The sequence below is a fragment of the Anas acuta genome, chromosome 1, assembly GCF_963932015.1.
Source record: "Anas acuta chromosome 1, bAnaAcu1.1, whole genome shotgun sequence".
NCBI lineage: Eukaryota > Metazoa > Chordata > Aves > Anseriformes > Anatidae > Anas > Anas acuta.
Genome location: NC_088979.1, coordinates 86,652,104 through 86,666,429, shown reverse-complemented (window position 1 = coordinate 86,666,429; position 14,326 = coordinate 86,652,104). Strand labels below are relative to the sequence as shown.

Here is a 14,326-nt window from a genome sequence, read left to right as displayed (position 1 = left end):
GTATCCACTGTCTTCTGCAGCCCTTGGGTATAAATCTCTTAAGATCCACAGGCTTCAACAGCTGACAAGCTTCAACTCATGACAATTGATTCTGTTACTCTTAACTTTTCTTTTGAGACATTCTTTCCACAGGCTGAACACTCACCTTGAGCTCCCTGAGTCTCTGCTCCATGATTTCATATTCAGCAACTGCAACCTGAGGTATGGAGAGTTTAGTTTCTGACTGCTGGATCCATGAAAGTATAGTAGTCACTGTCTCTTTATAGTGTGCTGGAGGCAAACTGTCAAAAACTACATTCAGTGGGGAAGAAAAAGGAAAGAAATAAAATCATTTTGCACTCCATTAATTGTTTTGTTGACAGAAGATGTTTGGTAGAGGACCTAGCCTTACTGAAGTTAATGGCTGTTTTGCAACAGGTTGCAACAGACCCAGTACATCAGCTCCAGATTTTTCCAAGAACTGTGGAAGAAGATAACTTTAGAAGAATTAAATATACTCTCACAAAAATTTATGGTATCTAGACCATTTCTTTAGTTGTGTAACATTTGAGTCTCTCTTGAGTTCTAGGTCACGTGAAAACCTAAATGGACAAGAAAATTTAAATGTGTGTATTTAGAGATCAACATACAAACCATTGTACTTAACCCAAAATCTAATTTCAGAAACACAGTAGGAAAACAGCATTCCCTTTTATGGCCTGTGTTCATGTGTTAAATGTTTCTTTTCAAGTAAAATGTTCTGTTTAAGACATCTGTTAAAAGCTTAGAAGATGAATTTCTCTTCTGCGTTAAAGCTGAATTTTATCACACTGTGCTTCGTACAACAACATTACAGCTGCCATTAAATAGACAACATCTGGAATGCACACCAGCTCATTAGTAGAGATACTCCCTGTGCAATACTCCCTCTACAATAGTTTCCTCTACAGTCATTGAGAAAAGTATAGACAAATAACATGGCTAATTCATTGAAAAATTTCCAACTTGTATGACATAAAAATAAAGTACATAAAAGCTCAAAAATGTAACACCTATTTTTATCTCCTTTATGTCTCCAGTGTTTCAGAAGAAACTGTACTGGAAAATGATATAACTGTCCAAAAAGCGATTTTGACAAAGGAGAGAATGAAAGTGCAAGCTTGCTTACATTTTCATAAAGCAGTGCTTGGCAGAATGCACTGCTTATTTTAACTTAATTTTGTAGTTATCAACAGAAAGTTACTTGAAAAACTTGTATTGTCAGCAAGACATCATAACATATACAAATCAGGTCCACTTAAGGTCTCTCTCTTTTGGGCATACTGTATGGTGCACTTTCTTCTTTTCAAAATCCTGCCTGATCTGATTTATAATGTACAACTGCAGACTTACAAAAGCCAAGACTTGCTACCATGGAAGACAGCCTTTTTTTCTCCCTCTGGTGTATTGTATGCACACAGAAAGCAATTGTAATACATGCTTGCAAACACAGAAAACAGGCATTTTTCATCTCAACACCATTGTTAACAGCTGGTCTATTGAAATAGCATTTTAAAACTTTTAATTCCCTTAGTTATATTTGCATTGTCTGTGACTCATTTAATCCAAACAATTTCTATTTTAGAATAGAATACATTTAAACTCATCACTCCAAATGCAGACATTATACATGTATTGTATTGCTCAGATATGATAAAGTATACAACTCTTAATTTGCATTGTTATTTAAAAAATATGAAATGGATTTCAGTATTTTGATGTTAAGATTTACTTCTATAAATACCAATTTTCTCCTTTAAATTAAAAAACATTTTTTCTGAATTCGGACAGCTATATACAAGAACTGCTATGTTCAATAGTAGTGAGGAACATCATAGAACAGGTCAAAAAAAAAAAGATTTGTTGTTATAGCAAACTCCAGCACACTGTACAAAACTCTTGTCCTGAAAGTTTGCCAATAATAACAACTTCAGAATCATTAAAACATTTATAACATTTTTTTTTCCATTTTTAACTAATGCTGTTCTCTACTATTTGCAGGAAGGACGAAGAGTTCAAGCAGGATTTTAGATGTCAATTTTATCAAGTTAGTGGCTTTCCAATTTGGCTACTAAATATTATATTTTAAAAGCGCTTTAAAGTTCAGTGAAACAATAGTTTTCCCATTTCACTTTTCCAGATTACTAGTAATCAAATATTACTTTTCAATAACTTTTTCTGAGATAGATCTTTCTTTTAATGATGTATCAGCATTTTCCTCCACAAGAAAGCATCTTAACGTATTTTAGCATAACAATTGCCTATACTGTTCTTGCAATTTGTGGATGTCAATGATGAGAATTCAGTCAAACTCCTGCAGTGGAATCCTTGTTACCTAATTTTATCTGTCTAAAATCTAACACATGTATGGTCTCACTATAGGCAGTGTTTCTAAATTCCCCATGCTCATAGCATACATACACATCCAGACCTATTTATTATTATTCTAATCTTTGTTTTACCACAATAATGTTTGTGGATCGAAGTCCAAATGATGAGCACAAAGTATTAATATGCATTCTGATATATATCTTTATATATATATATATATATATATATATATATATATATATATATATATATAAAGATATCTTTATATATATAAAGATATTTAAAGATATAGCAAGTCCTCAACCCAAACTGTAACTAAACTAGGCTTTCCATTCTTCTGTGTGTGTGAATGGATTTTCTGTTTGTTTGTTTGTTTGTTTTCCTGAAACAGAAATGAAATGAGAATACAATTATCTCAACAATACCAAATCCCACTGGATATGTTACAATGTCCATCTGCTGTCCATCAGGAGAAATCCCACTGTTCATTGCACCAATGTGAAAGAAGAAAGGCAATGAATACAACCTATGAGATCATTTCAATAGAGACTTATTGCCTGGAACAAATGGTCTAGATAAAATTGCATGCATTTCCCATAAAAATCTCCTCAGTATCAACTGCAGTGTTTATAACTATATTATATTCTGTTGTGTTGTTTTTTTTTTTTTTTTTTACAAAAATGTGTTTCACTTATTTTGTAATACCCATCTCTGAAGCTATTCATCAGTCTTTGTATTAGTGATTTCATGAAAGTTGTGATTCCCTTCTGTCACACCTTTCACCATGAATTTTCAAAGTGGAATCTTAAAGAATCTCATATAATACACAGCCAAGGTTCTGCAAGTACTCTAACACTTCCAATTCTCTAATTTATTTACCTCTTCAAAGAAATAGAAGGAAGCCCTCTCCAGTTCTACAAGATATAATGTAACAATACATATATATATATTTCTATGTATATATATATACAAAATTTGTATGTGGTTTTATCTCCCATCCTTAAAAAAATTCATTTTTACTCTGGAGCAAAATGAAAAAGTGAACTACAGAGTAAAGGACATTATCTCATGCAGGCTCATAAAAACATTTGAGAAAATGAGATATCTTTAATATTTTATTTATCTACTGTGCAGCATAAAGAAGCTGCTAAACACTCATGAACCTTAAAACTAAACCAAACCTTAAAAAAAAAAAAAAAGAAAAAGAAAAAAGAGGGAGACAATCTTCTAGAACTAGAGAAAACTTTTTTTTTTGCCAGAAATAATTCCCTGTAAGCAAACCAGAACAGATTATCTAAATACTCTTATTTGACAGAAAGATAATGGAGTAAAGTAACATAAAACAAAACAAAACAAAAAATACTAATGATGAATCAGAAATTTAGAATCAAGAATTTGTGCAAACAAGAAGCTGAAATACCCAAAATGCAATTCCAGCAAATTCCAACATTTTCTATTAAACTATGACTACAGTAAAGACATGGGATACAGTCTTTTCTCTGCTCAGTAGTAAATAGTCATGGAAATTAATAGAAAACACTCAGGACTTTTTGAAATTTTCTAAGGTTCACCTTCTAGTTTTTTGTTTGTTTGTTTGTTTGCTTGCTTGTTTTTTTTTGTTTTGTTTTTCCATTTTTTGATTCCTAAGACCTGAAATGGGATTATAAATAATGCAGTATCACCATCATGGTCATTCGTATCTAGAGTAGAGCTATCTAACAAAGTTAGCACTTTGAAAAAACTGTTTTTAAAATTTCTGAAGACAAATAAAGAGCAAGCAACATCATGATCTGATGTTATCATATGGAGAGCTGGATGATCACCAACTGCATGAAGTTTAACAAGAGCAAATTCTGGGTACTGCATCTGGGCAACCCTGGCTATATGTACAGACTGGGCGATGAGACACTGGAAAGCAGGCCTGCAGAGAGGGATCTGGGGATTATGGTTGACCGCAAGCTGAATATGAGCCAGCAGTGTGCCTTGGCAGCCAGGAGGGCCAACTCCTGGGGTGCATCAAGCATGGCATTGCTAGCCAGTTGAGGGAAGTGATTGTCCTGCTCTACTCTGTGCTGGTGCGGCGTCACCTCGAGTACTGTGTGCAGTTCTGGGCACCACAGTACAAAAAGGATGTAAAACAGTTGGAGTGTCCAGAGGAGGGCTATGAAGATGGTGAAGGGACTAGAGGGGACAATGTATGAGGAGTGGCTGAGGTCACTTGGCCTGTTCAGCCTGGAAAAGAGGAGGCTGAGGGGAGAACCTCATCATGGTCTACAGCTTCCTTGTGAGAGGGAGTGGGCGTGCAGGTGCCAATCTATTCTCTTTAGTGACCAGTGATAGGACCCACAGGAATGGTGTTAAGCTGAGGCAGGGGAGGTTTAGGCTAGACATTAGGAAGAGTTTCTTCACCGAGAGGATTGTCGCACACTGGAACAGGCTCCCCAGGGAAGTAGTTGCTGCACCAAGACTGTTGGAGTTGGACTGTGCACTTAGTCACATGGTCTAAGATTTTGGGTAGACCAGTGTGTTGCCAGGAGTTGGACTCAATGATCCTTATGGGTTCCTTTTAACTCGGGATATTCTTTGATTCTGTGATCTCACCAAAATTATCATTACAGACATATACCGTATTAAATAAAACAGTCTCATCTTGACAGCTAAACCATTTTAGATGAAAGTCTTGTGATGCAGAACAGCCACGTAAAATAAGAACAAGAGACCATGGTTCTGTAAAATATTCATCCAGGGCCTTCTGTGATCTATCAGTTTAGGACACTCATCCCAGCCTTTTCAGTGCTGCCACTGAAGGACATCTACGTCTGCAGCTGGACAGCAAATGGGAGCATATTGCAGCACAGGAGTGGGAACAAATAACTACTGCCAAGAAAAACAAGCAAAACCCCTGCTTTGTGACAGTGTAAGTCAGGCAATGCACACTACTTCTCTTACAGGAATAACCATCTGTTTAGTTCGTGAGGTCTTGCTGTAGTAAAATCAGGTGATGAAAAAACAGCAATTACACAAAATTATGTCTTGAATAAATCATTAGGAAGCTAATATTTTCCATATTTTCCTGTTGGAAGAATGGCAAATAATTTCAACATGTAACACAGTATGGCATTAGCAATGGTTAAATATTATCCATTTCATGGCCATCTTCAGTGTTACGAATAAATTTACAGTCCTTAATACTAATTTTTTACAAATCGTTCTTTCATCACATGGTGTTGCATACTTTTATTTAATTTTCTCAGTTCCCTTATGCATAATCAGCTCTTCAGTTTGTGTGTGTGCATGTGTGAAATAACTACAGCAGCACAACAATAAGGAATCATTCCAAACATCTCCAACAAACTCAGGAGGAATACTATAAAGATCCACTAGAAGGAGCTAGCACTATGTCTAATTTCAAAACAGTACAATCATTGGTTTGAGGGGAAAATAATTTATTTGCTATTGAGAAAATTTAAGCTTATATTTTTATCTGATACCTTTCTTTTAATTTTATAATTAATACAGAAAGTAGTCACTGGCATGCTAAGTATCAGGAATACATTGGAAAAAAGGTATTTATTATCAGTAATAAAGTCACCTTCATTTTTTGTATAACATCTTCTCCCTTTTAAAAAACCCTTTTATTACAAATACTGCAAATAATCTTATAACTACCAAACATATTCTATGTTAAAGAAAAGGAGAAGTTCACCACATGGTGAAAAACTAGATACCCTAAAACACCTACTCTTTTTAATGAATTTTATGGAGTTAAATTTCTATTCCAGACAAGTTTAGTGAAGATTCATTACTGAAATTAAACTCTCCTCTCTATTGACAGAGATTGAGGCAGCTCGGTCTCATAATCCAACTAAATAAAGCTTTATGTTGCCAAAACATACCACTAAATCTGTCCAAATACGTGCTATAAAGAGTAAATCTAATGGGAGAAGTACACTAACTATAACCTTTATTTCAGAAGTTTTCCTTGTTTTCCTGTTAATATTGTATAAATGATGTACTGATAATATCTAAAAGGCTAATTCAATTGCAAAAAGGTCACCTAAATCGTACTACTGTTTTAGTGTAACAAAAGCAAATACAAAAGGAAAGCAAAATGTACATGCCTACTCTTTGCATGTTAGTCAGGCAAACTGACCTTTTGTTGTGAATACTTACTGGTCTGTAACTGCTTTTCTCTGGCATGCATGTCAGCAAGTATTTGTTTGAAATGGCTGGTAAAAGCAGCAAGGTCAGCATCCAAAAACATTGGGACTTGTTCTTTGTCTTTCAGTGCCTGACTTTGAGCCTTTAGCTGTTCAATTTGAGGCTGAAGGGTTGACATTCGGATGATTTCGTCCTGCATGTTTGGATTAAAAAAAAATCAAAATCAAGTTCTCGAAATCACTAGTGCCATGAAATCACCATTTCACTGCACATTACGAAATTGTTTTGTTTCCAACTACATCAGTAATAGTAAGAACAAATCTCAGCAATATTTTACTTTCGCATGGCATTAACACTTTAGAAGTGTAATGCTCAAAGAAAATGAGATAGATTGTACATTCAAACTCCATGCCTGAGGAACATTCCTTTCATGTGGAGACAGGAAGATAAAAACTCCACATTTTGCACAGTCCTGGACCCATCTCCATTAGATCACCTAGAATTCCAAAAGCCCCAAAGTAATACATTCTAGGTTCAGATTCTGCTATTATGCCTTCTGGAGACCTTAAACAGATTGTAACACTAGCAACTGCTAAGTAAAAAGAAAAAGAAAAGAAAGTTAGCATCTTTGGGTAAGTTAAATGTTCTGTTTGTAGCAGAGCTTCTCTAACAGAAGCTTTCTGCAAGAAAACCAGAGAACCCCTCTAAGCACAATGCCAGCTTGGAAACATGTGAAAATAGAAATAATAGCATGAAGAGATCTCTAAATGTGTTTTTCAAACATTTGTTTAGTTTGAGAGCTTCCAAAACCAGAGATTTGATAGAGAAAAAACTTGTACAAGCATGCCATGAAATTTATAATGCATAACTACATTTCAATTTACAAAACGGATTCATGTCAAACAGTATTAGCTAGGAAGTGAGTGCATATATAAGAAGCTCTCCACATTTAAACTATTCCTCAGAGGTTGACCAAACTTCTAAAATTGGTAATGTATTTATGTCCCCTTCAAAAGTCTCCATATGCTGTTCAAAACAAAAATACACAGCAAAGAGTGACTGTCACAACACAACCCCTGCCCACAGAGTTGTTCACAGCAAGAAAGATGAGCAAATTTCTACAATGGTGCGGCACACAACTGAAAACATTTATGTAGAATTATGATTGAATGTGTGTGACAGTTTTTGTACAAACACCTGGAATTCTGTCATATGATGACAAAAGAATATTCCTCCTTTCAACTACCCAATCAACCCTGCACCTAAACGCAGAACATGTAACAAGTAAAGTGGTGTGCAGTAGCAAGATTTTGGACTTGACAATGAAGACAATTTTAAGGCCCAGATCCTTACAGCCAGAGATTACAAGCAACAGTTTCTTAATGAAGACCCAAAGAAATAGATCCTTGCAGGAAAAAAAGAAAGAGTTTAGGAGCTTCATTCCCTAACTTTAGGTATGTAAATATTTTAAAATAACTAAATATTTAGGACAGAACTTTAAATACCCACATACTAGGTTCTATAGCCTTGTCATTTACCATTCCTTCCTTTCCTTGAATAAGTATTTTCAATGATTTTCTTGGAAACATAAGGAGTCCAATTTCCACTTTTATATTCAAATATTGTGGGTGACAATGTGGCCACCTGTTGGTAAAACAGGAAGTACAATATAATAAAATAGAATTTCTAACCTTGCATTTTTCCAGCTGAGCTTTTACTGTAGCAGGGTCTGTTGCTGGTGTTGGTTGTGCTTTCAGCCAGTTTTCTGCAGTAATTGCTGTCTGCTCCAGTCGCTGCAGCTGGCCGTAGAAGTCAATGATGTTATTCTGGTACTCCAGCCATGCCAGCCTTTCACTCAGCAACTGACAGAACTCAATCCAGCGACTCTTCAGCTGCTCTGAGGCTTGTCGAATGCTGTCAGCATTCAGACCCTCTAGAAAGAATACAAAAGAAGAAGTTCAACACTTAAATAAGTCACAAAGAAGTAAATTAATTTCAAAATACTCTAACAATTCAGTTTCTCCATCTGAGAGCTAATAAACCCAAATAATGATTTATTGTCCTGAACATACAGATGTTACATATCAGCAGAGGAAAAAGTTAAAAAACTTCTTTAAGTTGCTGTCAGGGTTTTTTGTTTTGTTTTGTTTTGCTATGGGAATTAATTAAAAAGTGCATTAAGGTACAAGAATGGGAATAAAACACAGCGAAGATAAAATACATAAAGCTAATTACCAGTGCTGTAGGAAATAACAAAATGCCTTATAGTTGGATTTCGAAAGCTCTGTCTGGATGGCAACTAGATTTTAACATGTAAGATTGTTGTGCATGGTTTTTGTTTGTTTTGCTTTTGTTTTTTAATTTCAAATGAATGGAAATTAGGTTCCACAGTTATTCTGATGTTTGTAGTAATCCAACCCTCAAGTTTTTCATTATGTGCTAGTCTAGAAATACCATAAGCGTTAAAGAATAATCATACTGATCAGATCAAAGCACAGTGTAGGCAAGTACCCTGTCTCCAACAGTGGCCATCAAGCAAAGAAAGACTCAGAGTCAAGAAACTGTATGTGACATTTCTTTATGATTATTTTCATCCAGGATTTAGTTCATCTACTATGGTTTGTCTGTTTCTGTCTATTGTTCAGTTATCGGTCTTAAATAACAGTTCACAAAAGAAAACTGACTTAGGTTATTAGAGAAAAGGCAAATATTTAGAACTATTTAATGGAAAAATATGTATTATATAATTTGTGAAGAGTGTCAGGCATATCAAGAATGAGCAAAGGAATCTTTCAAGAACATTTATAATTATTTTGAAATCTGAACTTAGATTGAATTCAAAATAATATTAACGTATTAATATTAATATTACATTTGATTAATAATTTATAAACTCATTTATTTTTCAGGGGAATTTTAATTGTGATCCATAACCATGTTTTTACTGGGATGACATAAACATAGCAACAGAGCTGATACCAATTTCAAAATTAATAAACTTCTCGATCACATATGTATTTAAAGACATTTTTAATAAAATCATCATTAGTACATACATCAGTTAACCAGTAAAATAAAAGCTATGCTTTTATCAAAATAAACACATTTCTGGAGTTTTTGTATTTCTTAAAACTGTGTTTAAATGCAAATAAAACAAAAATTTCCCTGAGATTTTTGATATACTATTGACATAGTTTAACTTGGCTATATACTGTACTCCTAATCTGCAGGAAAAATTCCTTATCAGGGATACAAAATTGTGAAGTTAATGTGCAATTGCTGAGTGTAGGATTAGGAAAATGAGCCTCAATTATGGCTAAAAGCCTTATTTAAAATAGTACTGAAAACTAATTGTAATATTTTTTCTAAGGAATGGCCATAATCTATATGGTAAATCACACTAAACAATAATCCAGGATCACATTTGCTGTGGAGTCCATAGTTCTGGGTAAATGCTATTCTGAATTCAGTTTGGGATTATTTCATTCAGTGTCACGTTGAAACAGATGATTATGCAGTATGTGGCAGCAGATCCCTGGACATATTCTGTTCCTAGGATATTGTTCTAGCCAAGCAAATTTTACATCACTACAAAAAGTACAAGCAATAATGCAGAAAAATAAGAAGCACAGGTCTACTGGGCAACCATGGTGGATGCATCAGCTGCATGCTGTACTCTATAAAATGGATGGTACAGCTTAATGACTGAGCAAGGGTATAAAATGAAACTTAAAGTTTAAAGAGGTAAACAGTATTTTGACACATCATAATAGAAGCCATCAGTGGTCTGGTCTTTTTGTGTTTTTTTTGCATTTGGAGATGTTGTTCCAGAACTACTTCACTTTCTTAAAGTATAATGTCTAATATGCAGCAACATGTGAAGAGGCAGCATAAACCTGAATGACAAAGCATGTCCGTGCAGCAACAAAGTTGACCAGGCACATAGATAATGAATCTTACTAACAGAAAAACTAACACACATATAGAAGACAAGCCTTTAACTATGTTATATTTCAACAATTGCTTCTGTCCTGTTGTAATTTTGGTTATAAAAATGCTGCATACTCTTTAGAGAGAGCAGACATCCCTGACACTGTGCTCATGATCACCTCTGAACATTTAAGACACTGCCTATGACTTTGGCAGAGAAGGATGGTGCACTAAGATCACTTTTATTTATATTCCTCCTCTCTTTTCTTTTCAGCTTTCACAGTCTCCAAAGTACCCTTAGGCAAGATTATGATCACCAGGGGAAGTGCAGTCATGGACTCTCCATACATAATAATACTTTTCCCTGTAATATTTTTTTCAAGGATTCACAGTGGACTGCATTTCTGATGAAAATCTAGATACACTGGATCCTCTTTTCCTCCTTTCACTGCTGTGTTCCTCGTAATGGAACATGCATGTGAAAATACAAAATATAATTCAATTTTCTTCAATTCTTTAATATCTAAACTTTCAGTCTAAATGTGATTCTAGAAGTGCTGATGAACAGAGAAATGCTTTTGCTCTTCATGTAACTGAAGTAGGAGTACAAGACTGGAGTGTGGAGAAACATGTTTGGTAAAAGAATAGAGAGGTACACCTCCATTAGACAGCATAACATGCTGAAGTGAAGAGCCATCTGAAAATCTCCATGGGATGCTCTTTTAAAACTCTCAAAATTTGCAGACAGCTCAGGCAACACAACGTTATCCATCAAATGTCAGAATAACATTTTGAGAAGGATGGAGAAAATGGACATTACTTGTGCTGAAATAGTGATTTCTTCGTTATCTTTACCAACTTTAGCAACCCTCAGCCTTCATTCATGATCGCAACATGAATACCCTCACTATGTTTCATGTGTGGCAACAAGACATAATAAAAATTGAGAATCAGGAGAAGGAACACACTGGTAAAACACTATTATTTTAGGAATAATTATTTATATAATAATAATATTATTTAGGAATAATATTTTCATGTTTCATAATCATGAAGAGCTGATACAATCAGTGAATAAATAGATCTGTTTCTAGAGGAAACAGATCACTACCTTAAGTAGAATAACTAATTTTATTATCATGTGTACTGTGCAAAACAAATTGCACCTGAGTATTTTTAATTGTGCAACACCTTACTTGGAAGCACTTTGGAATTACCACTTAGTATAAAGCATATCTTAAGTGTATTTAACATTTGCTATGGATCTGTGATAGAATAATGCAATATTATCTGTGTTTTTATAACTTTTGACTCATAAGCATATGTGAAATGGTAACTCACAATGAAATAAGATATTACATGTCTTTCTTCAATCTGTGGTACCTAACCATTATGAATTTTATCACAACAAATTCATTTGTATTCATTTCAATGGTGCTTATCAACATTCTCAGTATTCATCTCAATGCCCTATTTTATTCTAAATCACTACAATAGTCGAGTCCTCTCAAACTGCTAAACTGTTTTCCTTATCCATCAGAGAATTTGTTATTCTATTTTAGAATAGCAATTGAGAGTACAATATCAGATTATTATTTTTTTCCTAAAATGGAAAACAGGAGATACAAGTTTTAATTGACTGTAATCATCAAGCTTCTTAACAGCATGGGCAAGGAGAGGGAGAGTACAGCCCATGTAGAAGATGGGTGACTGGGTAAGAGTAAGGCAACAGTGATTTTTCTGTAGTAAGAAAAGTCCTTCAAATGGTACTAACCTACAGACACACTGCTTACAAACTTAAGAACACATGCACTGTGTGAAATCAAAGTTCCTTCTGCTCAGAATACTTTTGCTGACAATGGCTGAAAGCATAAGGCAGGTATGCTGCTCTATATAAATACACTTCCTCAGATTATTTCCCTCAGTGCTACAAAACAAATAAATGAGACCCTAAATAAATAAACCCGATTCTCTCCGGAATTTGAATCCTGGTTGTTTTTTTTGTTTGTTTGTTTGTTTTTTTTTTAACTTATTCCCCCTCCTACCACAGTAAACAATAAAAAGCAAGAAAATAAATATATTATATTTAGCAGCAATGAAATTCACCACCATTATGAATTATTTCTCTCTTACAATCCAACAGATCACTTCATGTTTTCATACTCCTCATGTTACATTAGTACATTCAGAAAATTTTTCTTTTTTCTTTTCTTTTTTTTTTTTTACTTCTTTCTTTATTATTTTTTTTTAAGAGCAAAGAGAAAGCACACCTTACATGTAAGCAAAGCCAAAAAGACAGTGTTAGTATGACTGGAATCTTCTTAGAACTCCAATCATTTTTAGTCCAGATCTAGTTGACATATAGTAAATAAAAATTAGCAATGCAGTTAAATTGTTATCAGTTGCCTTTACAACTTATCTTCATCTTAAATCTGTTTGCCTTGGGTGGTCTTTTAATTAGAGATTACACTGTAATACTGTAATATGCATGACAACCATCAACTACATCACTGAATGATTTCCCTAAAGAAAGTACCACACAGAATAATGATAGGAGCACTATCATGTGAGGTTTGTAAATTATAATTGTGAAACTTTAATAAGGTTCTTCATTCAAGATAACAGAGTACATGTTCCCTCCACCAGATGCTAAACTATGTGTCTCCCAAAGAGGCACTTTTAATTCCACTTTTTTCCCATGTTGTGGAAAAGAGTTCCAGCATTAGAAGAGGCAGGTATGTAGGTATAGTCAGTCTGCTCTGATGAACCTTATTTTGGAGATTCTGCAACAAAACTCTACTGTGATATAATCTTTCCTCTTATTCATAATGAACACAGAAATCAACAGAAAAACAATAAAGAGATGAAGACTGTATGTCCCAAACAAATTTTGACAAACCACACATAGACTAGAGAAACTTAGTTGAATCACTGTGTAAAATATAAAGCCCCTTAAGTTTATTACAGTATAAGGTGTAGGTTTTAATGGTGAGATATTTTTTTACACACCTTTTAGTTCAGTATCATTTTACAGATAATCTAATTGCAATTTCATTTGAGCATAACGATTTGGATGGAAAGACAAACAGAAAATGTGTTGTTTGTAGAAGTACCAAGGCTGAACCCTGTGGTTAACTTCCTCTGTGCTCAACACATAATTTTGAACACCTAGCAACGTATGTCATTTACAAAATTCTTTTTAAAAATCATTTTACAGTTCTTCTCAAGTAATGTTAAATTAATTCCACTCTCTGGTGCTCTCACCTGGTGGTGATCACTGCATTATTTAACCATTTCAAAATACTATCCTTCAAATTGCGTTTGCAGTAGTGGAGTAGCTGATAGTCCCAGAAACAATTTAGGCCAGAGGAACTGTATCTCTTTTCAAAGGAATTGTTTCTCCCCTAAAATCACCACAAAAAAAGGATCTTCATTCATACAGACACCTAACCTGTCACCCTTGCCAGAATATTCTTGCTACCAAGGCTACTATGATGTATGGCATGATACAGAGTTCAAAGCAATTGTCAGGAAACATAAAATCATGCTGGCTTAACTGGACTACCATACTAGCTTACATCCTAACTGGAATACATGCTTTCTGAAAAGAGATTTGTGAGATGCTAGAAATAATTATACGCACAGCTATCCACAGTTCAGATCACAACACTGATAAGCTACGAATAAACATAAAGGACTGAAGGAGAAAAAAAGAGAACCTTGAGAACATGACAATATTTAGGATACTTAATCTAATGAAGCTGAAGCTGGAATTCCTGAGCTGCGAGCCTGCAAATGGCCAAAGAAATAAAACCTGTACAGCCCGTTCTCCCTGGCAGAAATCACATCAAAAAAGACAAAGCTTTTGCTTTTTTTTTTTTTTTTT

General features: G+C 34.4%; 1 protein-coding gene across 13 annotated transcripts in view; it reads right to left on the bottom strand.

Annotated features, from left to right (window-relative positions):
- Positions 1-14,326, bottom strand: part of DMD (dystrophin) — a 1,220,482-nt gene that overhangs the window by 702,643 nt on the left and 503,513 nt on the right. For all 13 annotated transcript variants that reach the window (XM_068686720.1, XM_068686803.1, XM_068686735.1 and 10 more), the window contains 3 exons: positions 8,202-8,443; positions 6,523-6,703; positions 146-291 (listed from right to left, as the gene is read on the bottom strand). In XM_068686720.1, coding sequence (XP_068542821.1) covers positions 146-291; positions 6,523-6,703; positions 8,202-8,443 — 569 coding nt within the window. The remainder of the gene's footprint in view (positions 1-145; positions 292-6,522; positions 6,704-8,201; positions 8,444-14,326) is intronic.